Source organism: Vombatus ursinus, unplaced genomic scaffold (assembly GCF_900497805.2).
Source record: "Vombatus ursinus unplaced genomic scaffold, bare-nosed wombat genome assembly UNPS02011014.1, whole genome shotgun sequence".
NCBI lineage: Eukaryota > Metazoa > Chordata > Mammalia > Diprotodontia > Vombatidae > Vombatus > Vombatus ursinus.
Window position 1 is genome coordinate 1,713,252 of NW_020950792.1, and position 27,706 is coordinate 1,740,957.

The 27,706-nt window shown below is 38.3% G+C and overlaps 1 protein-coding gene across 2 annotated transcripts in view; it reads right to left on the reverse strand.

Moving 5' to 3' along the window:
• The window catches only part of CLDN10 (claudin 10), a 142,442-nt gene that overhangs the window by 18,974 nt on the left and 95,762 nt on the right, over positions 1-27,706 (reverse strand). The window contains exons 1-3 of one of the 2 annotated variants that reach the window (XM_027855676.1): positions 18,056-18,316; positions 8,758-8,919; positions 8,587-8,668 (exon numbers count right to left, since the gene is read on the reverse strand). In XM_027855676.1, the coding sequence (XP_027711477.1) occupies positions 8,587-8,668; positions 8,758-8,919; positions 18,056-18,275 (464 nt within the window). In that variant the 5' untranslated portion in view covers positions 18,276-18,316. Of the gene's footprint in view, positions 1-8,586; positions 8,669-8,757; positions 8,920-18,055; positions 18,317-27,706 lie in introns of those variants that run through there. The other variant, XM_027855677.1, reaches the window with a different exon arrangement.

Consider the following 27,706-nt stretch of genomic DNA (forward strand, 5'->3'; position numbering starts at 1 on the left):
TGATAACATTAAATGAAGATAAACTGCTTATATTCTAATATGGGGAGATGATACATGTGTTCCCTCTGAACCCTATTATCAGGGTTCATAGAGGAAGTCTAATTAGACAAGAGTTGGGAGCAGTTCTTTTATGTCTTGATGAACTTAAGAAAACAATGGAAAAGAAAAGAAAGAGGATTACATTGGTGGGGGTGATGATTTGGGAAAGTTTATTTATGTCAATCAATTTCTTCCTGGAATAGCTTCTTTAAAAACTAAATAAAAATAACAGAAGACTTTCAGGAAGTTAGTGGTTTGGACTACTAATCAATAGTGGGAATGTAATTCATTTCAACACTTTGGAATGAATGAATCATGCTGAGAGGTATCTGTTACTGTAAGCTTCAGGAAGGAAATTTTTATTAAGTTTTTTGGGGGAGGTTGTGGTTTTGTTAGTTTTTTTTTTATTTCTGTTTTTGGCAAAAAAGAAGGAAGTTAGTTTCAAACAGCTTGATAGGAGAGCCAACTTCCTTGCAGTCAGGAAGACCTAGGATCAAATCCTTTCTCTTACTGTGTGACCCTGGACAAACCACTGTGTTCCTAGGCAACTCTCTAAAACAGTTGATTTGTATGGTTAGGAGATTCCTCAATAGAAATTCCCTATAGCCATGAAAACACAGATTTGGACAGTGCCCCTCCCCCCAAAGTTGTTTTTGATAGTTTATCTGTCTGTGTTAAGGTGCTAATGGAAGGGGACTATTATGATGGAAGATAATCCCTTTCCTTCCTCCTTTACTCCTAAGATCTACCCTACTCTGGGTAATTTATAGGACCTTGTGATGCTTTTGTATTCATTTTGTCACCTGCCTTTGCTTCCATTCATGAGAGAAGTAAGAAAGCAGACAATAACATATTTTACTACTGTTCTGGAGACAGTGTACCCCAATCTCCACTTTTTCTCTGGGCCTAATGAAGGAAAGAAATGTGACATAATGGAAAGGACACTGGATTGAGAGTCAAAGAGACCTGATCTATTCTCTTGGTTCTGCTGCTACCTAGTTAGGTCAATTTGAACAAGTTATTTAACTTCTCTAGGCTACCGTTTTTTTCATATCTAAAATGACAGGATCAGCAGAGGTGGCTTGGCAGAGGGCCTAGAAAGCTGATATTAGAGTCAAGAATTCCTGGATTCAAGGTGAGGATCTATGACACATACTGGCTATAGGATTTCAGGCACATCATTTAAACTCTTGGTGCTCCCAGGCAATTTAGTAAGATTCTAAGTCTTAGGTTCTCTGGCTTTATCTTCCTCTTCTACAATCACCTTCCCAACCTGGTGTCTTACTCTCCTGACTGGTAAATATTTTCCAGGACCACTATTTCAGGTAAAGCCCCTGCCATGTTTTACTTAATTTCCCAATAGCCAACCTTCTCTTCCTAGCCAGCTGCTTTGCCCCTTTGAGGTTCTTTTTTCCTTACCATCCTCCTCCCATCCTCATCCTCTACTTCTGGAACCATAATTGAATTCAAATCAATTTTGCCATTGTTCCTGGATTGGGTGTGCCAACTTACTCTACTATGGCCCCACACTCACTATACCATCAACTTTCCAGAGTGCCCCTTTCTGGCCATCACTTCCCTTTGGGTGTTGCATCCTCCATTAGAATATAAGCTCCTTTTGGACAGAGACTGTCTTTGGGTTCGTTTTTTAGTTTTGTTTTGTTCTGTAGCACTTACTGCAGTGCCTGACACATATAAAACACTTAACAAATGCTTTTCTATTCATTTATTCCTCCATTTATAAGTTGTAGAGAGCATGCCAATTTGCTTTGGTAGAGGAAATTCCTCACCAGTAGTCCCCTTCTCCTTACAACATTAAAGGTCTCATGAAACATCTCCTATGCTCTCCTCCCTTAAAAAGAGAGAGTTGGACTAGAATCTCTATAAAATACCTTACAGCTAGAAAATGACATTTTTATTGTATGAAATTTCAGGCTATGACAACTCAGAAGGTGTTAAATGGGTCTTCTTGGGTCAGTTAATTCATTTTTTAAAAGTAACTTACTAGTAAAATCTCTCCAAACCCACATATGAAGTAATTCGGAAGTATCCAAATCTAAATTCTAGCAATTGTTCAACAGAAGTGTGATCTATCATTTTAATGCTGTCACAGTCGAGGAAGATATTCTGTACTAGAACACAAATAGAGGATGTAGTCCTCCAGATCATTCTGTTTCTAGATGACATTATATTGATTGCCTCATGCCCTGCTGGGATCCTCAGTTAGATACTCAACCACTCAAATGAGATTAGCCTAGCAATACACGCTAGAAAAACAGAGTCAATGAGGATTCATATGACCCAGATTATGGAATGCGGTTTGATGTCATCACTCCCTGAATTAATTCATTAGCGTATACGTATGTATATGTATATGTATATATATATATGTGTGTGTGTTTCATAAAGGGCCAATGAATTTGGCTTAGAATTGAACTGGAGAGCAGGCTAGAACACATTTGGGAAGTAACACAGGCTTTTAATGATTCCAAAGCTGCTTCATATTCTCCTGATTCTAGACAGCCCCAAATCATGGAACACATGAATATCTTAAGAACCAAAATTGTCATCTCGGACAATGGTAAGACTCTAGCGGCTAACCTGCAATGTAAAGCAATGCCTTACAGGCAAGAAGTGTCATCAGAGTCACTATCAAGAATACATATGATTGAAAGTGATCGATAACAGCTGGATAACCCAAGTACTCCTCTCTACCAAATGTTAAAAGACCCAAAGGAAATCTTCCAGTATGTTGAGTAGATCCTTTCAGAAAAAATTTTTAAAAGGATATGAACAAGAATTATACAAAATGAAAAGGGTTTCAAACTGCAAACATACATGGATGAGATTGTGAATCCATCAAAATATTAAAATATTTTCTTGATGATGCTATGAGGGCAAAAATCAGGGAACACTTCTCTCAGAATAATAAGGTGTCCCACAGGGAAATGGAATGATGAGTAGTGGGTGTAAATAGAGGCCAGTTAGCATCCTATCAATGATGAATTATTTATGAAAAATGATAAGGGATATAATGTATGAATGAATTAATGAATGAAGCATTTACTAAGTGCTTATTAGATGCAAAACACTCTTCTAAGGGCTGAAGATACAAAGTAAAACAGTCACCATTCTTAAGGTTCTCACAATTCTGATGGGGGAGACAATAGTCAATAAACATTTGTTAAGCACCTACTGTATATACTACGCACTATGCTAAGTGCTGGAATACAAAAAAAGGGCAAAACACTGTCCCTGCTTTCAAAAATCCCATAGTCTACTGAGGGAATGAACATGTAAACAACTAGGTACAAACAAGATGTCTACAGAATAACTGGGAGATAATCAACAGAAGACATTAGCATTAAACAGAATCAGAAAAGGCTTATTACAGAAAGTAGAGCTTTAGCTGTATGTATGACTCAAAAAAGAAAGTCGGTCAGATATATGACAAGAGTAAAGGATTAACAGGTTGATAGCTCACATGATATATTAAGAGAATCAAAGGAAAGTCTCAAGCATGTTGGAGAGATTCTCTATAATGGACTTTTGGAAAAACATGGGCAAGAATTCCACAGAATCAGAAGGCATGGATGGCTTGTAATTGGCAGCTGTAGCCACATTAATGAAATCACAGATCCATAGAAAAATCCCTAGGGATATGACTGTTTAAAAAGTAGCTCCTGGCCATTGTTTTGTCTCATTTCCCCCCCAGGACTATTACTCAGTAATTTATTGATACTTCTTTCTTCCTCCTGTTTTTGATATTTAGACATTTCCATCCTCATTAATACCTTCATAAGACTGAAAGAGCAGGGAAGGGTGAAGAAGTGTTCACTGAGGAAGAGGATGCAACTAATAACTAAATTAAGGTATATTTGTTACCTGTGGATTTTATGCATCTATCCTTCTACTCCATCCATCAACATTCTGAAGTAGCAATTCACCAGACTACGTATATAATAGGCATTTAATAAATGCTGTTGAATCGTTGAGTTTGTTGAACAGTTGTCAGATTTTTGGAATTCCTTGGACCTTTTGCATGAGCACTACAAAGATACTTTCAGTTATAAATTTTATTAGTTTATATGCAGTGCTGTTTTTTATTACACAAAGTTGTTGGGTAACTATTTTATTATATCGGCATAGTCTATAGGCATTAAGTATTTGAAGCAACCTCAAAGAATGGCTAAGAAAGAAATCACCAGTGTGATATGTGGAGCAAATGAGAACCAGCATAATATAGTGTTTCCACTATGTCTCTGAACTGAAAGCTACACAGGAGATCTGCATTTGACTTCCAAGCACTGTCTTAATTTGCTATATGGTCTTGAGCAAGTCACTTAACCCCTACAGATAAGTTTCCTTATCTGAAAAATGATGGGGTTGGACTAGATAAATCTTGAACATTCTGTCTAGCTCTAAAACTCCATCACCTACAATCTATACTAAAATCCCAGCATAAACAATTAACACTGGTGTGCAAAAATCTCAATAGAAGAAAAGGGGATGCTGGAATAGAAGAAAAAAATGATCTGCAGTGGAGGTAATATATTTGAATAATAATGGTGTAGTGAATAAAATGTTGGCCTTGGAGTGAGGAAAACTACCTTATTTGGCACATATTCATAACAGTATTGACATAACACTCAAAGGTTGTTAAGGACTTTACAAATATTATCTCATTTTGTTCTCATTTTGTTCCACAGTAACTCTGGGATGTAGGTACTATTATTGTTTCTACCTTACAGATGAGGAAGCTGAGGCAGACAGAAGTTAAGTCATTTGTGTAGGGTCACACAGCTGCAAGATTTGAACTCAGGTCTTCCTGACTCCAGGTTCAGCGCTCTAGTCGCTACCCCCATCTAGCTGCTGCATGTTGATTATAGGACTCCTCAACAAATCATTTCATGTTTCAGCGACCCAGGCAAAAGTCAGCATGGCTATAATACAGTCTACAAAGCAGGCAGCTAGGGAGTGCAGTAAATAGAGGGCCAGGCCTGGGGTCAGGAAGATTCATCTTGAGTTCAAATCTAGCCTCACACACTCACTAGCTGTGTGACCCTGGACAAGTCACTTCACCCTGTTTGCCTCAGTTTCCTCATCTGTAAAATGAACTGGAGAAAGAAATGGCAAACTACTCCATTATCTTTGCCAAGAAAACCCCAAATGGGGTCATGAAGAGTTGGACACAACTGAACAACAAACAACAAAAAACATATAACAATGACCACCACATAGTAGGTGCTTAGCACATAGTAAATGCTTGGTGATTGGCTAACTGATAAATGCTTGTTGATTGGATGACTATAAATTTTCAGAGGAACTGCTAAACTGGATAAATAAAAGAAATTTTCACATTGGGAATTCCCTACACTAGTGAAATCACAGATCTACACCAAAACAACACCACAATAACAAATGGAAAAATTCCCTCCCTCACCTGTCAGAGAATTACAGTACTTATACTAGTTGAAATCTGAAAAGAAGTAAGGAATTCCAATAACCAAATTAAATGAGGCAGCCCAGCATATGACAAGGAGAAATGTTTAAATTACCTGAAAATACTAAACATACTTGAATTCAATAACTTTTCAGGGAGATTTGCAATTTAAAAAAATAATTCAATGAAGAAAATGTCACCAGGAAAAGATTAATAGGTGGTGGCACATAAGAAGGACACCATAGGCAAGTCTATAACAGCTGTGTACTTGTAGGGGGAAGTTCGGTGGCACAGTAGATAGAGTGCAGGGCCTGGAGTCAAGGAGACTCATCTTCCTGAGTTCAAATCTGGCCTCAGACACTTACCAGCTGGGTGACCCTGGTCAAGTCACTGAACCCTGTCTGCCTCAGTTTCCTCAGCTGTAAAATGAGCTGGAGGAGGAAATGGCAAACCACTCCAGTAACTTTGCTAAGAAAACCCCAAATGAGGTCATGAAGAGTTGGACATGACTGAACAATAAGATGTTTATAGGACTTCATCATGTCTTAGGCTGAGAATGATATCTCATGTTAAAATTAACAAATACAATTTAAAGTCTAGGAATTTTGGCTTAAAAATGTTAAACAATAGAATATAATAATAATAATAATATTAGCTAAAATGTAGATAACTTTTAAAGTTACAAAATGCTTTACATTTATTATCTCATTCAGAACTTTTGTCTCTGGAAAATTTAACTTCCCAACTTCCATACAAAGGCTTATACTATTTATCAGTTTGGATATTTTTTAAAGATTTTTTTTTGGAGGGGGTGGTTTAAGTAAGTTCAAAAGAAAATTTCTAAAATGGCGGATAACGTAGGAGTGAGATAGAAGGTCCTAGAAAAGGAAATCACAAAGAATGGTAGAATTATTTCAGAAAGAAAAGCTTTAAGATAATAGATTAATATAATATTGTACATATGAACAAATAATTCAGTTTCCCAACACAGAGAAACCAGGAACACTTTCAATAAAACAAGGAACACTAAAAGTATGAAAAGGAAGTGATTTTGCTTCAAGGTACATTTCCTCTCTGCAGTATACAGCACACTAACATGGAATTATGACTTGGATCACTGTCATCAGGAGAAGAATGCTACATTCTGGCAAAGATCTGAGACTCTGGTGGGTAAAAACCACATGTCCTACACTGTGCCAAGTGCTAGAAAGTTACTGTCCTGGAGTTACGGGATGGCAACCACACCAGTTTTGGGATGCAGAAAGTACTGCACAATACCAAGTGCTTGGTGGAAATTTTATTGTCATTGTTGTTGTTGTTTTTGAAACATCTAGAATAAAATGAGAAAGAGGACCCTAACTGGAATGGCAGCCCTGTGTATTCTTACACTGTGATTTCCTATATCTATGTACAAGTACATTCTTAAATCAAACAAAACAATTTTATAACAAAATATAATGGATGCTTTTCCAGTGATTTTGCTACTTCCACATTGGTATATCCGGAGTTTTCCACGTCTGGATCAATAACTTAGGGAAACTATCAATAGCCTATAATCCAAGGGCAATAAGCAGCACTAATCCACTGATATTGTTAATCCTCTGCAACTGAGATTTTTTTTTCATTTCTCCATATCTCTGATTTAAATTTTTTCTTCATGTGTCTTAAGCAAAACCACAGTTGAATTTCTTCAAACCTCTGCTGGGCATGTATGCCCAAAGAGATAAAAGAAAGAAAAAAAAATTCTGTATGTACCAAAAATATTTATAGTAGCTGTTTTCGAACTGGAAACTAAGAGAGTGCTTATCAAGTGGGGAATGACTGAACAAATTGTGGTACCCATAAGAAATTATGAAGAGAATAATTTTGAAGAAATAAAGGATGACTTGTATGAGTTGAGGCAGAGTAAAGTGAGCAGAATCTGGAGAACAATTTATACTATAACAACATTGTAAAAATGAACAATTGTGAAAGACTCAATTACTCTTATCAAGGTAATGATCAACTCTAATGAAGAATGATACCCACGTTCTGACAGAGAGGTGATGGACTCAAGATGAATTAGTTATACATTTTGGACATAGTCAGTGTAGGAATTCATTTTCTTTGACTCTGTATATTTGTTACAAAAGTTTTGTTTTCTTTTTTCTTTTTATTTTTCAAATGAGAGGGGGCAGGAGGGAAAGAAAATAATTTTCAATTGAAAAAATTTTAATTGAAAAACTTACTAGGCACAATTTTACTACAAAAATTTATCAGATGAAAAATGCTATCTACTTCCAGAGAAAGAACTGATGTTGTCTGAAAACACATGCTATTTTTCACTTTCTTTTGTCTTTACATCTTTCTTTCCTCTTTCCTTTTTTCTTTTTCTTCCTTCCTTCCTTTCTTTCTTTCTTCAAGTCTTCTTGCACAAAATGAATAATGTGGAAATGTTTTACTTGATTGCACTTGCATAATCTATATCAGCTTGCTTACCATCTCAGGGCGGGGAAGCAGCAGGGAGAGATAGAATTTGGAAATAAAAGCTTTAAAAAGCCCAACAAATGCTAAAATTTTACTTTACATGTTATTGGGGAAAGGAAGAAAATATTTTAAAAACTTATCAGAGCAGTTTTGATATGCTAATGGATAAAACCATGAATGCAATCACAGCAAGCTTTCTGCTCTATGCAGAGGTTCTCACTTGATTGGCTGATGGCCTGTATAAAGAATCACCTTGAGTTTCCATTGTTATTTCTCTCCATCTTCTCTTTCCTATCTTTTAGTTGCCCTCCAATTCCCCTCTCTTCTTACCTGCAATTCATACTATTTTCAACTTTTCAATGTTTAGTGGAGTGATTGATTACATCCAGTACTATTTGGAGAAAAGACACTATGTAAAGTTCATAAATGAATTAAATGTAGCCTTGCCGCTTTGTTGATTTGAGGGCTATAAATTTGCAGAGGAACTGCTAAACTCTCCAAAATATGCTCTTTTTCTTGAGTCATGTCATCAAACCCCTCTAATTTTCATTATGTCATTAAAATGTTTATGTTCCTTCAGAACATTCACTTATGCATTCCATGTGTTCTAGGATATGTGGACTGAAAAGAGTACTTACTTTTGTTCAACGTAAAGAGGGTCAAAGAACTCGGTTGTGATTTTGTTTGCATATAGGGAGCAGCCTGTCATAGAGCACAGTCCTAAAACATATCAGAAGGAAGATACTGACATTAGAATGAGCTGGATAATTTTACTATATGCATGGATTGGGTGGAAATTTACTACTTACCTGAAAGAATGAATACAATTCCTGCCAAACAAGCAATTTTAGCTTTGGCTTTATCTGAGCCTCCAACTTTTGTACACTTCATTCCAAACAGTGCAAATATAGAAGCAAAAAATCCCAGACTGACAGCAGCAATCATCAGTCCTCTGCATGCTTGGATATAACCTGGAATTACAATATGACATTTTTTACATTACAACAATATATGTTATTTTGGAGAGGTAAATCCTCCCTTTACAATGCCCCATTTTGAGTCATTCTATTCTGTCTTCTGGAAAAACAACTGCAATAGTTAAAATTCCATCATTTTGGTTTTATGGTGAGAAAGCAGAAACTAGAAATACTCTTTTCAATACCACACCCTGAAACTCTTCCTCAAACTTATTCACTTAAGTGATATCTCTGGCACATGAAAGTTTAAACTAAGAGGTTTACGCCCCTTAGAGAACTTATTATAGTAAAACTTCTTTAATTAAGACTAGTTGAAAGGCCATTTGACTGACAAGACAAAAATATTATTTGGTTATTTCCACACAGGCCCAGTAACTTGAATTAGTCTAAGGTTTTTGTTTAATAGGGGTCCTTAGGGAATCTGTTTTAAATAATAGATAAGAATAGCCTGTAATTAGTTTATCAATAGCTCACATTATCACAGAAGTTATGTAGTCTAGCCCTGTCCTTTGATAAATGAAGAAACTGACATCTACAAAGATTAGGTGACTTGTCCAAGGCAGTTGACATATGAATGGGTATTTCAAAATGCTTAAGAGTAGCTTGAAAGGTTCTCTCAATAAGTAGTTCACTTACTTCAGCTAAAATCTTGCTTACAATATTAATTTGTTTTGCAAACCCGTTTTTCATAGCTAGGACAAAAACAATACCCATGCAATGTCCAAATTATCATAAAATTCTAATTAGTAGTATGTTAATTAACAAAGTTTTATTGTTCAATGTATTGACTCTAGAACAACGAGCAGTGTCTTACATGTAGTAGACACTCAAATATTTGTTAAATAAATTAATGAATGAGCACTCAGGAATAAAGTCTATCAGTGGAGTAATATATTATATTTATTTTCAATTTAATTATTCCAAGAACCACCAAATCTTGAATTTTCTCTCCTTTCTGATAGAGGCTAGTATGGAATTCAGGAATCAGGAATTTTTCTGTTGGGAAAATTATGGACTGAAGAAAGGCTCATTAAGTATCAGCCTTAGAATGTTTAAGTATTAAGACCAATTTCACCTACATTTAAGTACTGAGAGAGATATAACGGGAATAGTCATGGAGTTGGAGATTTTACTAAAAGCTTCATATCAGTTTGGGGACACAAGCTATTATAAGAAACTCCAATTACAAAAAAAATTCTGGGCCACCAAAACGCAAATTGTTGTTTAAGTCTTAGTGAGCTTCTCTCTCTAGGGAAGGTGACTTTATGAACAATGAACCTAATTTCTCCTCCATGCTGATGATATAAGTAAAATCCAAGTTCTTAATGCAAACTGCTTTTTGTTTTCTAAGGTGTCCCAAATGAAAATTGACACCTCAAATAGAGAGAAGCAGGCATTACTTAATGTGTTATAAAATGTGTTTTCAAAGGTATCAGGTGTCTATTTTTTGTTTACATGAATTTTATTTTAAAGTTTAAGAAGCTGCCTTGGTTTCCTATGATTAAAGATCTATTGCCATAAAAAACAAAACAAACAAATGAAAAAATAATAACTTTAGCAAAAACAGCCTAAAGACACTGATATTCAGAAAATATAGTTAACATAGGTTAATTTGGATGCTAGCCATTATGATGTAGTTCAGCTTATGACACTGATGCTAAACAATGAATCCTAAAAGGTTTTCCTGTCCAAGTATTCCTTTACTCCTCCCTTTTTTCAGCAGGATGCCTGATTCAAACCCCAAGCAGCAGGCAGGGTGTTGGAGAGCTGGAATCAGTATTCTCAGAAAGGAAGGAAATAAACATTTATTAAGCCCTTATTACATGCCAGGCACTGTGCTATCCACTTTAAAATTATTATCTCAATACTTACAACAACTCTGAGAGGTGTTATTATTATCCCCATTTTGCAGATGAGAAAATAGAGGCAAACAGAGCTTGAAGGACTTGCCCAGGACCACATAGCTAGTAAGTGTCTGATGTTGGATTTGAACTCAGGTCTTCCTGACTCCACACACAGTTCCCTAAGCACTCTATCTATTGAGCCACTTTAGGTTAGGTTCAAAAGTATGGAACAGGTTAGTAACAGGACTAGATCACTGTGTGGCAGCAAAGGTTCAGCCCATACTCTACCATTTTTATCATTAAGGAGAACTATTTTAGTCTATGGTTTTAAACTTCTTTAAATATCTTTGCCCTGCCTTCAATTGCAGTCACTGAACAAATATCAGACCTTAGTATGACAAAAATGCTAAAAAATAAAACTATCCTAAGGAAATGATTCTTCTTCACTTATATTTCATTATGAATTGGTAGAGTACAGGGAGTCCCAGTCTACAGAAGTTCAACTGTAAATTCTGTAGCTTGGAAATCATAATGCATTTCCTATAGAAGCAGTGTTATAAATAGTGATTGAATTCTCAGGTTGGGCCCTCAAAGTCCGTAACAGAGCTAATAGGACTGAGAATGCTATTATCTATACCTAACCATGTTTACAACAACATTTCTATAGGACAGTGTGGACCGAATTTCACTTCAGGGCATCAGAGACACATCTTTCCTTGCAAGCTACACTTTTGGTTGTGGCAAGGTGAAGGCAGGGAATTGAAAGGCTGACAGCATCATATCTTCTTACAGTATCAGTTGGAGGGCAGGGAGACAGGTAACTCTGGAGCAGGGGTTCTGAACCAGCAGTCCACAGAGGGGTCCATGAATAGCGTTCAAGGGGTCTATGAACTTGAACTGGAAAAAAATAGTATATACATTTACTTTCACTAACCTCTAACTGAAATTTAGCATTTTCTTCAATTATTTAAAAACATGCTTCTCAGAAGCAGCCCATGACATAAAAGAAGTTTAAGAACTTCTGCTCGGGAGTAATGTGTTAACATTATATCTGCAGAAAAGGAAATATCTTAGGGTCTGAATTGGGAAAGAAAGGACAGCTGCTTTCATAGATGGTGGGGACTTCTTGTACAACTCCTGTTCTATGTAAGGAATGTTTATGTATGTCAGGTATTCATAAATTAAGCACTGCCCATATTTACAGATTAAGAGGCAGCTAGGTGGCACAATGAATGGAGTGCTGAATCTGGAGTCAGGAAGTCCTGAGTTCAAATCCTGCCTTAGACACCTTACTGTGTGACCCTGGGCAATGTACTTAACCTCTGTCTGCCTCAGTTTCCTCAAATGGAAAATGAGGATAATGACACCTACCTCCCAGAGTTGTTGTGAGGACCAAATTAGTTAATATTTTTTAAGTACTTAGCATAGTGCCTGACACCCAGTAGGTACTTTCCTTTCTATTGACAGAGCTAATCTTTCCATGATTTAAGCCCAATTATAAAGATCCATGTAATGATTTCCCTTTTGCAATGTGGGTACCTACAGGCTTGCATTTAATTCTTCCTGAGGTTAAAACTTATTTTAGATAATACTGTCAAACAAAATAGTAGTAAAAACTGGTCAAGGAGGCCATTATTTCTGACAGGTCTAATTTACTGGCACTGTTAATAGCTAATTAACACACTGAGGTGCTGAAGCATGAACATATTTACTCAGAAGTTCTCTAAAGCAAAATTTATAGTTAAATCTCCTAGGAGAAATGGCAAACATTCACAGTAACAAAAATAGATGGCATATAATAATAGCAACATGGCTGAGATTGATTCCCATCTAAAGGTCAAATGTCACTTTGAGAGTAATAGAGTTTTGCAAGATAGCCAGAAATCATTAGCTTACTTTAACTGGGAAATAGTTTCAATTAGTAAAAGGACTTTGACTTGTATCAGTAGATATCGCAGGACAAAAAAAAAGAAAACTTCAACCTAATTTTCCCAAAACTTGAAGTTTGTGGTCTAGTAAACACAATTCAACTTATCAATTAAAATACACATTTTATTTTCACTGTCAATCTCTAAAAATTAAAATATCTTCTTGAAGAGAAACCATTAGTGTCACACATACTGGATTTCAGACTCACAGAGAGATTAGACTGGACCTGTGATTTTACTGCCCGAGGGAAGTCCCAGATGAGAAAAATCTCTCTATCAATGAAGGTCAAAACCTTGTCTACAACTTATAATTTTAGATATTTACCTAGAACACTGACTTAACTTATACTTACATAGCCAATATGTCCAAAGTGAGATCTGAATCCAGGTCTTTCCAGCTCCAAGGCAAGCTGTCTATACACTATTTAACAGTATAATAGTGCCTTTCCAGAAACAAAGTACATACACACACACACACACACACACACACACACACACACACTTATATTTAATGAGAAGCAGCTTAGTGTAATACATAACTGGTCTCAGAACAGAAATCCTGGGAATATGTCCTGTTTCTGGCACATACTGGCTGTGTGACCCTGGACAAATCATTTAAACTCTAAATGCTCTAGGCAATGTTTTAAGACTAAAAATTGCAGAGAGGGTGTTTAACTGCCATGAGAGAGTGAGTTTCTCACCTGGGAATTCCCCAAACCAAAGAAATCACAGGTCTAGTGTCTTTTCATATGATTTTTCTTATACTGGCAAATGGTTAGCATTTTTACTGGAAAATCCTTAAAAAGGAACAGAGTTAAACTGCTAGAATCATTACATGAAAAAAATGGAACTGATTTAGACAATTTGGATCCTTATCACTAGATTTGAGGTGACGAAAAGTTTTTTCTAAGCCTTAAGCTGCTTTATCTGTAAAACTGAGGTGAGAGTTACACAATCTTGTTAGTCAAAACTCAAAGGTACATCTCCACATACTATATTACTAACTGAAGTAAATTAGCATCATCATCCTTATCAATTACCTTAATTATCCCCTTCAAGACTGGGAAAACATAAATAAGGGACCTTTTCCTCTTGGAATTTTTCAGCAATCTGGCTTTATTTCCGTTTCCAGAATGAGTCTTACTTTTCTCAAACCAACTGGTTCTGTTTTACTGATGCAGCTTTTTAAAAGAAACATATTTACACCACCTCAAATGCATGGTTACAAAGTTGGTGTATCAGGCAATTTATCAGATGCTGCTATATAGACAACATAGCCTTCAGTTCTAACTACAACACACTATCTTCTGGACCTAAATGATAAGAAGTTAGGAAGTTGATTGACTCTGGCCAGAGATATTTCATTCATAAGTGGGAAAAAAAATCTGTTTATACACAGAGAGTAATCTTCAGTTGGAACGGCGAGGTGGTGAAATAAATAGAGTGCTGGGCCTGGAGGCAACAAGATGCATTTTTCTGAGTTCAAACCTGGCCTCACTGGGTGACCCTGAGCAAGTCACTTTGATTGCCTCAATTTCTTCATCTCTAAAACGAGCTAGAGAAGGAAATGGCAAACCACTCCAGTATCTTTACTAAGAAAACCCCAAATGGGGTCACGAAGAGTTAGACAGGACTGAACAACCACAACAATCTTCAATTCACCCCCTCCTTCACTTTCCAAAGCTAATCAATTGACAAATCCTAGTGATTCTAAATCTGTAAGATATCTTACATTTATCCTTTGTAAGATATCTTACATCTGTCCTTTTCTCTACTCATGTGGCCAACACTACAACTCAGGCTGTTATCATCTCTTACCTAGATGACTATAACAGTCTTCCAAGTGGTCTCTGTATTTACAATAAATACCTCCTCTCTCCAATCCATTCTCCACAGCACTAACAAAATGATCTGCCTGAAGCACAGAAAAGACCATGTTCAAAAATCATCAGTGGCTGCCTACTGACCCTAGGATAAAATACAAATCTCTCAGCTTGGCATTTAAGTTCCTACACAATTTGGCTCCAACCAAATCTCCTATCATTCTTTATGTTCTGGTCAAGCCAGTTCACTAGATAGATGGACCCCAAACTTGAGATCTCTTGCTTCCATAGGTTCACACAAACCTGGAATGCACTCCTTCTTCAACTCCATCTTTAAAAATCAGTATTTTCCTTCAAGCCTCTGGTACATCTCAGGTTCCACCTCCTCAATGAAGCCTTCCTTGATGCTTCGAGTTGGCAGCATTCTCTCCTTTCTCAATTATCTTATTTTTCTCTGTGTTTTTAAGTTATCATGCAAACCACCTCCAATAGAATGTAAGCTCTTTAACAACAAGGACTGGTTTTGTTTTGGGTATTTTTTTTTTTTGCTTGTTTTGCATCCCTGTACCTGTGAGTATCTAGTACACGTGTGTGTATGTGTGTGTGTGTGCGTGTGTGCGCGCGTGTTTAATCAGTGTGGAGAGCAAGCTCCCAGTAAACTCCCACTAAAATAGATCTGCAAAGGTTCTGCAATTTAGAGTTGCCCAGCACGCTAAGAAGGTAAGTGACTTGGTCAGGAACACTTCCTCCAAGATGGGAATTGAATCCAGGGTGCCATTCCCTACACACACACACACACACACACACACACACAGAGAGAGAGAGAGAGAGAGAGAGAGAGAGAGGATTTATTCACTACACCACGATGTTTCTAGCCTTACACATAGGAGTCACTTTATAAATGTTCCTTGGATTGAAGATTGTTAGCTTCAAGCTTTTATTTCCTCCCTCTCCCCTTCAATTTTTCATTCTTCGGTGACTTCACAGTAGAAAAGGAAAGTGGTTTAAGTATAGATGTCATTGACCCTTCTCTCATTCCACCATTCAACACTAGCATTTAAACTTTGTTCCTCACCCACCCACCCACCCATTCCATCACTATCCCCCACTGAGAAGGTGAGCATTTCAGCATCCTATCAATAACTCTCCTGAGGCTGTTATTTCGCTCTCCTTTCCCCACCTCTTTAAAAGGAAGCTCATGAAACTAGCATGCCAACTCACCTCACAATACAATTACAACAGAAGAATGCTCTGAAGACAGTTACTGTAAATCCCATATTCCTGAATGGTTAACCACAGAAACAAGAACCTATCTGTTCACATCATCTGCCTGGATTTATGTTTTGGATAACAGACAATTCAACAGTAGTTCTAGGGAGTGAATATGGCCCAGATCACTCATATGTGAAGGTACTACTCAAGTCTTTGTCCCTTTCAAAATAGTGCCTATATTTCCTTTTCAGTGTGTCCCTATCAAATATTACATTGAGCAAGAGTTTGCTTTTCAAGGCGCACAATTACATACACAAAAACAAATGCAACCTTAGAGGCATCAAAATCTTGTCTCTACTATTTACCCAGCTATGCAAATAAAAACTTGAAATAATGCAATGAGAAAAAAAGAAAACACCTTTAAAACTAAAAATAGTGTAATTGTTCCTCCTAAGTTACAGCAGCTAGCAGTCCAACCCCTTACGTTTTCCTCTCTATATAAGAATCCCAATTTCTACTTCAAAAGTCTTTTGTTCTCCTCAAGGTTAAACAAAGCTGGTATTATCTGCGACTATCTAACTGTTTCAGACTTTCTGAGTTGCCATAAGCAAGGGAGAAAAAATCTAGTCTTATTTATAACTGTGTTTGTAAGGAAAACCAACGAACGTCTATTTCAAATAAAAGAAAAAAAAAACCCATACAGAGGAAGGATCATTCCACCAGGAAAAAGCTAACATACTAACAAAAGTAGGAGGTAGGGAAGGTAAGGGGGTAGAGGAAGGGGTAGGGGAAAGAGGGAAGTATTCTTTCTATGCCAAACTTCTCCAAGCTGTAACTGAGGTTTCAGGAGCAGTAGAATAATAACTAGTCACTCGAAGACTCGGGTGGGAATAATCAGTTGTTGTTCTATTGTCTTAAAACTTAGGAAAACACTTAAATCCAGCCTTTATCATTTTAAAGAAACACACCTTTTTGATCTTTCTAAAGCGTGATTTTTTAAAGATTTGACCGAAGTACAAGAGCAAATGATTTTTGCTATTAATCAATTTTCTCATTTCAGAAATAAAGGTGTGATTTCGACAGTAGTGAGAACTTTCTTCCTTCAACGCCCGTCATAACGTGTTTATGTCCTTGGCAATAAATCCTACGGAGTTAGCTGCTTGAGGTACTTAGAAGTTAAATGACCGTCCAGGGTCACACACTAATTGTCTGAGGTGGGATTTGAACATAGTTTTTCGAAAGCTAAATTCTAACTTTCACCCATTATGCCAAGGTCCCTCCACAAAAAAGAAAAGAAAAGAAAAGAAACCGAACAGTTTTAAATACCGGCGCCGGTGAACGTAGTTATAACTGAACAACAAGCTGTGTTTGGTAGTGCCCCTCTATAATAAAGGTATTCTTAGTAATGAGAGTGCAGCAACAAGAAGCACTCCTCAGGTTGCCAGATCCCTTCTCCCAAACACCCTCTTTTCTCCTGTGTACGCGACCGTCCCCGCCGACCACAAGCGCAGGACAGAAGGCCGGGCACCTCAGCCTCTGGCGGCCTCTCAGTGGGTGTAGCAATCCCGAGCGCTGGCTGAGCTAGAAGGGGCGGCCCGAGTTGTGCACCTGCTGCTTTCCTCCATCCTGGCTGGCTCACACCCGGTGGCTGCACACCTGGCGGCCAAACCAGAGACACTCTCAACTCACTCACCCACCTTCTCAATCTCTCTCGAGAACAGAGGTTCTTAACTTTCTTTCTTTTTTTTTAAATCATGGACCACGCAGTCGGGAACAGCCTATGGATCCCTTCTTAGAATAATGTTTTTTAAACAGTTGAAGGAAACGCTACATTTCGGTTAGAGGTTAATGAAAATAAAGATGTGAGTCTTTTTCCCCACCCAAGTTCACGGATTCCCAAAAATCTAACCACGGGCCCCAGGTTAAGAACCCTCGCTTTAGAACAATCCAATTCCTTAGATTCCAAGAAGAGTGAAAAAACAAAATCAAACTCAAAGCTCTCTTCCGTGCGTCGCTCAACTCCTTCCCTACCCCGACGCAGTCCCCACATTCTTGCTTCCCGAAACCTATCCTGCTAGCCGCGCGCTAAAGTACGAGGTACGGGACCGGGCAGCAATTGGGTCTTCTCCAACAGCTTTGGTGTTGCCCCCCGAGCTCTTGGGCTACTTTTAGCTATGCGCACCAACTTTCATGCACGCCCAGCTAAGAAGTTGGACGGCGCTCACCGAGTGTAATGAAGGAGAGAGAGGAAGAGCATAAGAAAGGGATATGGGGGAGACAGGGCTGGGGAGAAGTTACAGGGGAAAGGAGTACAGATGCAGACCGTCCAGAGCCAGCATGGAGGGGAAGTCCTTGCAGTTAGAGACACCCGTGGAGTCGGTAACACAAGTCTTCCACAGGTTGGCCCAATAGGTGGCGGTGGTGATGACCGTGCCATCGATGGTGGACACTTTCCAGTAGTCGGTGGGCAGCGTGGAGGAGACCAGCACCCAACCCGAGATAGCTACCATGAAGGCAACGATCTCCGAGGCCGTACTCGCCATACCGCTGGCTGCGCCGCGCTTCTCGCATGCACTTCCCTGCCTAGGACCTCTTCCTTCTATTGCTCCCCACACTTACCCCTCCCCCGACTCCGCCTCCTTCCAGGGTCCCCTCCTCCAGCAGCCCCAGGGAGTGCGCGAGTGGAGAGGGTGCAAGAGAGCCCCGTAGCTTGAGTGCACAGTCCAAAGCTAGCTCCAGAGGGGAAGCCACCGGCTCATTGCAGGGAATCCGGGTAGTTTGTTTCACAGCATCGTCCCCCAGCCCTGGCTTTCACTACACCCCCAACCCGATCCCGCTTTTCACCACCCCTTGTTCCCGTCCCCTCGCCTCCCCTCCTTCCCCCTCCTCTTCTTTCCTTCTACGAAGAGGGAAACTAAGAAACTCGGCCCTATAGATTATGATTTCTAAATGGGGAGGAGGAAGAAGTGATGGAAAAAGAAAATGAGAAACTTCATTGTCCTGCTGTGCCCCAAACTTCCCTTCCACCGCTCCCTGCTGCTGGAGATTCAGGGGGACTGCCCCTCAGCTCTGTCAGGTTTCCTTGGAAGAAACACGAGGGATATTGAGGGTGTAAAGAGAGATGGGTGTAGATAGCTGGTTTGTTGGTTTTGTCGGACTCAGAAAGTGATGTTAATTACCCAGGTTTTCTTGCCTCCTGGTCCAGATCATCTCAAGCTTGAATCTGTATCAGGGTTTTCTTTCCTCCTGGCTAGAGAAGGACAGTCGTGTGCCCTCATGCTCCTTCCTCAGAAATTGGGCCAGGTGCCCACATCAATAAGAACACATTCCTTCATGTACCTCTCTCAGTAACCCTATTCCCCTCCTCTAGCAGTCCACCTATTGTAAGTTTGCTGGTCCAGCCTGCCAACCCAACTAGCCCCTCATTAGAGGGGTATGGCCTAAAGACACTAAAACCATCAGAGGCCTGAACATCCAGAGACCTTCAGTAGCTTCAAGAAATGCCCTTGTTCTGAGGCATTATGGCAATCAGGAAGCGGCACATTTGACCGAAGGGATTCTCTTTATGCCTTATCCGTGGTAAATAGTTTGGTTTCCAAAGTACCTTATTAAATCTGAAAGGAAAAAGCCTTTTATGGGTTATGGGTTATGTAGGATACGTAAGTTTAAAATGATACAGTCTAACAAGACTGTCCTAAACTTATTCCATTATTAAGTTTTAACTCTTCATGTTAATTTTGAGAAGTTGATCCTGTTACACCTAGGTGGGATTGTCAAGGAGGGTTCACTGAGTAGACTGCCTTTGGAAGCAGCATGAAGCTGCTCATTGTACATTCCCAGTTCTAGGGAAACTGGCCTGCTAACTCTTCCCCACTCACAACAACCCACTTCCTTCCCCTGCCTTTGCACAAGGAATATTCTCATTATCAGGAATGCACTCCCTTCTTACTGCCATCCAATAAAATCCTTTCCTGACCCCCTCAGATATTGACACTCTCTCAATTTTGTAATTATTTTATCTATGCTTTGTTTATATTTACATGCATGCAGACTGTTTCCTCCAAATAGACTATGAGGTCCTTGAAGGCTGTCTCATATTTGTCTATGTATTGTGGAGCCTAGCACAGTGCCTTGCATACAATAGTAGACACAACAAACATTCGTAGAATTGAATTTGTTTATTCAAATTCACGAATAGAGGAGGACAAAACCAGCTCACATGCAAATCTTTTGATTTAATCAGAATCATAAGCTTAAAAATTCTAGTCACAGCACTGCCTTTCATATGGGGAGATAAGGTTACTTATCTTTTCTAGTAGTGGTGAAGGATTCGTGCTTCACCATCCACACTCTCTTTGTTGAACAAAGATATTTCCTTTGTGATTAGATAACACACATATTAAAAGTGGGACCACAGTGGAATGTCTGAGTCTTACAGGACTGAAATCTTGGAGTCATCTTTAATAGACCTCTTGTTTTCTTCTTCCCCTTGTACATTCTCTCACCAAGTCCTACAGATTCTTTCTTCAAAATATCTCAGCTCTGTCCTTTCCTCTCCCTTCCTTCTAGCAGCTCTGTGCCCCAGGCATTCAGACCTGCATAACTGCAATTAACATCTGTCCAATCTCCTTCAAGTCCATCCTGGAAATAACTGTTAGTTTAATCTTCCTTATAATAATAGAAAACTGGATTTATAAAGTGCTTAAGGCTTACAAAGTGCTTTACAAACATGATCTCCTTTTGTCTCCACAGGAACCCTGGGAAATTGGGTGCTATATTATCTTTATTTTACAGATGAGGAAACTGAGTCAGAGAGAGTTTAAGTGACTTGCCAGAGTTACAGTGTCAGATATATAGTATCTAAGGTCAGATTTATAAGCTGCCTAGCTGCTTCTTCCTTAAATAACAGGAAAAGTACTTTGCAAATCATAAAACGCTATATAAGTGCTAGGCATTATTAAATTCCATTTTGGTTATGCATTCTGCTGATCAAAAACAAAACAAAACAAAACAAAAAATAACAACAACCTTGAGCAACTCCTGATTTCTTACCACATCAAGTCTAATTTCCTTTGTCTGGATTTCAAGGCCCTCTGTAATCTTATCTTGACCTATCACACCTTATTTCCTATTACCCTTCACTATATTCTGTTTGTTCTATCAGATTACATTGTCCCAGAACATGCTCATTTCCCACGTCTATGTCTTTTATCATATTTCACTTGCCTAAAATACCTACTATTTTGTCTAAATCCTACCTACCTCTCAAGATTAACCAAAGACCTACCTCTTCTAGGAAGTCTTTCTCAACTACATGGAAAGAATCCTGTCCAAGAGACAATGCTTTTGTGTAATGAATCTGTGACTAAGCTGGGTCAGCCTGCACAAATCACAACTCTCTGGGCCTCGGTTTCTCACATGAAACTGAGGAGACTGAAGTAGATGATTTCTAAGGTCCTTTCCAAACATTTTATTATTATATGCTTCTATTCTGCAAAACTAGATATAGGACATCTAAAGTGGGGCAGCATTTATATTTCCGTAGTGTTTATGTTGTTTCATCATTTCTCTTCAATAGTCTAAGAACAAACCAATTTTATATTGAAATCTTTGATTACTCAAGGTGACCACAAAGCTGAGGTCAACATTGGGGAACAAATCTGTATATACTTGAGTAGAAAGACACATGCTTTATTTTATTATTTTAATTTGTCTCTTCAAAGTTCTTTCAATTCTTTTGGATTTCAAGTTTTTCTTCCCCTTGATAATAATACTAGGTCAAAAACCAGTTTTCTAAATTAAATCTGGCCATCAAATTGTTTCCCAATTGGTATGCAATGAAGTGGGTCTGTTAGGATTTTTTTTTCATTCTTTTTTGCCAATTTTTCACCAGGAGAACAAAGGGTAGGGATGCCTACTGGTGAAGAGAAGAGGGAGGATAGCATAAGTATAGACTTTTAAGGTGAGAAAAAAACTTAGAGACCATCTCATTGAATCTCCTCCCTACCCAGTGAAGGAATCCTTTCTACAACATCCTGAACAGACAGTCATTTAACTTTTGTTTGAAAATTTCCTGTAGCACAGAATGCATTACTTGAAAAAGCAAACCATTACATTGCTGGATGCACTAATTGTTATAATTGCCATCCTTATATTTAACCAACATCAGCCTCTCTGTAATGTCTATCTATCACTTCTATTTCTACTCTATGGAGCAATGTGGAATAACTCAATTTAACAAATATTTAAGAAGGTCTACTGTGTGGATGCTAACATGCTATCATCTGGAGAGGTTAAAAACTTTGGATAAGACAAGGTCTTTGTTCTCATGAAGCTTACAATCTAGTAGCAGCGGGGTATGATTTAGTTGTTCAGTCCTTTTCCACTCTCTGTGACACCATTTGGGGTTTTCTTAATAAAAAATACTGGCTTGCCATTTCCTTCTCCAGCTCAGTTTACAGATGAGGAACTGAACCAAACATGGTTAAGTGACTTGCCCAAAGTCACACAGCCAGTAAGTGTCTGAGACTGGATTTGAACTAAGGTCCTTCTGACTCCAGGCCCAAAGGCCTATCCACCGCACAACCTAGATGCCTAGGAGGATATGACACAGATAACTATACAAAATGACACATGATGAGTTTATTAAAGAGGCACAAAAAATGGTATATAATGTCAAGTATATCAGCTAAGTGAGATGATATTTGATTTGGGCTTAAAAAAGGGTGAAATGATTAATAAATAGGGGAGAGCATCTCAGGAGTACGGATTAGTGTGAACACAAGAAGAGGGGCAGACAAAAGCACAAGGTATGTTCAGAGGAAAATTCAGTTTGGCTGGACTACAAAGCATTTGGTGGTAATAGTTGAAGAAAAGAGAGGCTGCACCGATTGTGGAAGGCTCTGAATAGCAAGCAAAAGAGTTTAAGCTTTCCTTAGTAACCAAGAAAGAAGAACTAAAGAATTTTGAGCAGAGGAATTCCTGTTTCAGACAGGCAACTGAAACATGTAGCTTAAGGACTTTATGCATTAACATATATATTATCAAATGTTGGAGAAGATATGGGAAAATTGGGACACTAATGTATCGTTGGTAGATTTGTGAACTGATCCAACTATTCTGGAGAGCAATTTGGAACTATGCCCAAAGGACGATCAAACTGTGCATACCCTTTGATCCAGCACTACTAGCTCTGTATCCCAAAGAGATCATACAAATGGGAAAAGGACCCACATGTACAAAAATATTTATAGCAGCTCTTTTTGTGGTGGCAAAGAATTGGAAATTGAGGGGATGCCCATCAATTGGGGAATGGCTGAATAAGTTGTGGTATATGAATGTAATGGAATACTATGGTGCTATAAGAAATGATGAGCAGGCTGACTTCAGAAAAACCTTGAAAGACTTGTATGGTCTGATGCTGAGTGAAGTGAGCAGAACCAGGAGAATGTTGTACACAGGAACAGCCACATTGTGCGATGACTAATATTGACAGACTTAACCCTTCTTAGCAATACAAGGATCTAAGACATCTCCAAAAGCCTCATGATGGAAATGCTATTCACATCCAAAGAAAGAACTATGGAGTTTGAATACAGATCAAAGCATACTATTTGCTATTTTTTTCTTTTGTTGTGTTTTATTTCCTCTTTCTGGTGGCTCCTCCTATTAATTCTAATTCTTATTTACAACATCACTAATGTGAAAATATGTTTAATAGGAATGTATATGTGTAGCCTATATCAGGTTGCGTGCCATGTTGGGGAGGGAGGTGGGGAGGGAGGGGGAGAAAAATTTAAAACTCAAAAGCTTATAGAAGTGATTGCTGATAATTCAAAATAAATTAATTTTTAAAAAATTTAAAAATGAATGTTGAAAATTATTTTCACATGTAATTTGAAAAAAATAAAATATTATTTTTAAAATATACTTTATCAGATGGGATGATGAATATATAGTACTTTGTAATTCTAAGTATTGGTTATCATTCTCAAGAGTTTTAATTCTTTTTTTTCCATTAAAAATTCTTTCAGAGAAATAGAAACCCTTCTTCACTACACTGTCATTTCTTTAGTTTGGAGAAAGAATATTGCTTAAGAATGTGTCTCTATTTGGGTTGAGGGAAAAAAGGATGGATAGGACCTGTTATGGAATATTAGAACTTGAGGTCCCATCCAGATGCCTACATAGCCACTCAGGTCTCCCATATCCTTAACAAAAGCCTTTACTCTGATACTGTCATTCCCGCGTATCTCACCTCTCTTTCACTGCCAGACTCATAGAAAGAGTTGTCTGCTCTCACTGTCTCCACTTCATCACCACTCACTCATTTAACCCCATCCCAATATGGCTTTCATTCCCAACACCCAAATGAAACTGTTCTCCCCAAGGTTATTCATGATGTGATCTCATCAATGTAGGTATACCCTCAATAGAGCTGATTGCAACCCACTTGCTCCTTCTTTTCCTGTCCTACCCTTTTCCAAGTCCTAGTGTAAATGCTCCGCATTGGGTCCACCAAATGTATTGATGACTTTCTCTAGATCCCTTAACATTCCTTAACAATCCCTTAACAATACACCTGCTCGTGGTGTTTAAGAGATCTCCATCAGTTATACATTGCTCACAGTATATGATTAGTCAACCTCATTTCTGGTGATGCAGCTTTCTGACAAAACCCTTAATACTAGCTCTCCTGTACAACTCGTCACTGGCAATATGTTGCAACCTATTCATACTCTACAGGTACCTACAGAAGAACACAACTTTAATTCTTTGGATAACTGGCAACTTTAATTATTAGGGGAAAGAGAGAGATCTTTCATGACTTGCAGCCATTCAGCAAGAATAACACAAGGGTCTTTTTTTTTAAGTAGATTTTCTTTTAAGAAGAAATGTTTATCTTGCACACAGTAGGCATTTCATAGACATTTGGATTAAATTTAGTTCAAACTCCACACTCTTCAACTGAAGAAAAATGGAATCCATAAAGACAGAGCGATTCATCTAACATCACACATACAGCAATGTTAATGACAGATCTGGGAGTGGAAAATGGGTTATAAGCCTCTGAAACAGCAGAGAAATTCTACAAGTGGATGCTGGGGGAGGGAGACAACTAAATGTACGGTACTGTCCTTAAAAAAATAGCTTTCTGATGGGTAAAATCTCACCACTGAAGCTTTGTCCCTCTATCTCAAGGTCCTAATCCCTTTTAAATGTAAATATGCTTGGGAGATTCAGTTTAAACTCTCTGTCATTTGTCAAAGTGTTTGAATTTCAAATGAGTTTTCCTAAAAGCAGGTTTTCCTAAAAGCAGAAGGAAGGGGAGAGAACTGGAATGAGCAAGCCTGGTAGAACTGCTAGAGTGAGAGGAGGAAATTGGTGGGTCTCAGGGTTACCTGGAAATGCAAAAGAAAAGGTTTCAGAAAGAGGCAGCTAGAACACTGAAGACCAGCTCCACCATTTTGCCAAGGGGAAAACTGGAGATTGAGGAGGATTGACTAAATATTGATCTCTACTAGCATCAGTGTTTTTTTTATGGCAGGATTTATTCAGTATTTCTTTTTGTTTTTGTCCAGACCTGTGATTTCCTCAGTATGGGGAACTCTGTGCACTGATGCAAACCAGCAACTTCTCTATTACTTACAGTTTCAGAAAATTTCCAGAGGGTACTGAAAAGTTAAGCGACTTACTCTTACTCCCCTCTTTGTTAATCATTTCACCCTTTATTAAGCCCAAATCAAATATCATCTCACTTAGCTGATATGCTTGACATTATATACCATTTTTGTGCCTCTTTAATAAAATCATCATGTGTCATTTTATATAGTTATCTATGTCATATCCTCCTAGGCATCTAGGTTGTGCAGTGGATAGACCTTAGGGCCTGGGTAAGACTGTCACATGAAGAATAAGAGTTGGAGCAGTAATATTGCCTGGGGATACTAGGAAGTTAATTGACTTGTCCATAGTGATACAGGTAGCATCCAGGCAAATCCTTACTGACTCCAAGGCCAGTCTTTTATCTAGGATATCACAATGCTGCAGTATTTCATGCATTTTATCAAGAAGGCTGTTGTCTCATTCATATGATAGTCCTTTAAGATATCTCAATATGTATGTGTAGACACATATATGGTATATATGTATGTGTACATCCATGTGTATTATGTATATAATGCATATACATATATACACACAAATATGTGTATGTGTATATATTATACATACTCAATATATAGCGATGTATATGCATATATGTGTGTATGTATTATATATTATATTATTGTATGTATTATATTACTTATTATAAGCACGTGTGTGCTTATATACCCACAGATAAAGTAGTGGTTGATCAAGATAAACTTTTATCAATTTCTTGAGACCCTTAATCAACTCCAGGAGATTATAAGACATGGACCTTTGTCTGAAAAGTGTCCCCTGTGGAGCTTTTCAAAGGTCTTATGTCCTTGCTGAGAGATATGTACCCTAACCCCTTGCTGAAAGAACTTAGGAAATACTCTCTTGGCTCTTCATGGTATAGCATTGCTACTATAGCTGCAGAGTAATTGTGTAGTTAGTCTCCTTCCTCGACAAAAAGCATTCTATTAAGGAAATCTTCATGATAGCCAGTGCCTAACTTGAACACAGGAATTCTCAAATTAAGAGACTGCTTACAAGGAGGTAAATCCAAATCTGGAAAAGTCCATTCTCTTTCCTGTGCTCAGAAAAAGAAGAAATAGAAAGGAAGAAGCAGGACTGAGGACAGGGAAGCTCAACATCCCCCCCCCTTTTTTTTTTTTTTGCTTTTTGGCTAGGCAATGGGGTTAAGTGACTTACCCAGGGTCGGTGGGTAAGTTAAGCGACTCACAGCTAGTAAGTGACAAGTGTCTGAGGCCAGATTTGAACTCAGGTCCTCCTGAATTCAGGGCCGGTGTTCTATCCAGTGCGCCACCTAGCTGCCTCTCAACATCCCTTTTAAGCCATGTTAAAGCACATTTCCGTTTTAGGTCATCATTGCTGCTCCTGAGGTTGGGATGAGAGAGAGAAATCCCTTTCCCACCCTGAGCCCCATCCTGATTGCAGTACTTCAATTTGGAAATCTAAGGGCTTGAAGTTTGAGAAAAGGGGAGAAAGTCCAAGGGGTAAGATTATTTCATAGAATCCAAGGAAGGTAGTTCTTCCAAAAAAGAGTCCTGTTCCCCTGGGCCTCAGTCAACCAATCATCAAGAGGTGGTAGCCTCAGGCACTAAGAACCAATCAAAGGGACTACTTAGGTTTTAGTTCTGTCTCTCATCTAGAGCTAGGATACATGTCAAGCTCAACAGGTGGCAATACCTTTCAAACAAAGCTCCATGTCATCATCTAAGTGGGAGATCAGAGGTTCTCCTGATCAGCTCCGTTTACAGATAAACACATGTACAACCCTAGATAATGTGTTTAGTTTAGGGATGGTTTGACCAGTAGAAGGTAAAGTAGGGGTATTTTGGCTGTTAGTCTCTCTTTCCCCCTTCCCTACTCTCCTGCTTCCTTCCTATGCTGATGTTTACAAGTATCATAAGTATTGACCTAACCCTAGCCCACTGATTTTCTAAAGGATTCAAACCATACTCTTATAATTCACAGATATACTGTAATTGTTTGGCATAGTTTGCCTTCAAAGGTACTTTGATCACCTGATTTTTTACCCTCCTGCACGTTCCTTCCTCTCTATTTATCATCTTCACCCCGCCTCCCCAATCTAGCATTATCTTTAAGGTAAATAGAATATTTGTAGCATTTCTTGTGTAGAAAAAAAAAAAGAATCTTATGTCTATAAATAACCTGCCTATTCTGAATGGTACTGTCATAAGATCATAGACTTAAAGCTGAAAGGGACCTTGGCTGCCATCTAATCCAACTCTGCCTTTCATTTTATAGATGAGGACACTAAGGGCCAGAGAGGTTAAATTGATTTGCCAATTTGACTCCA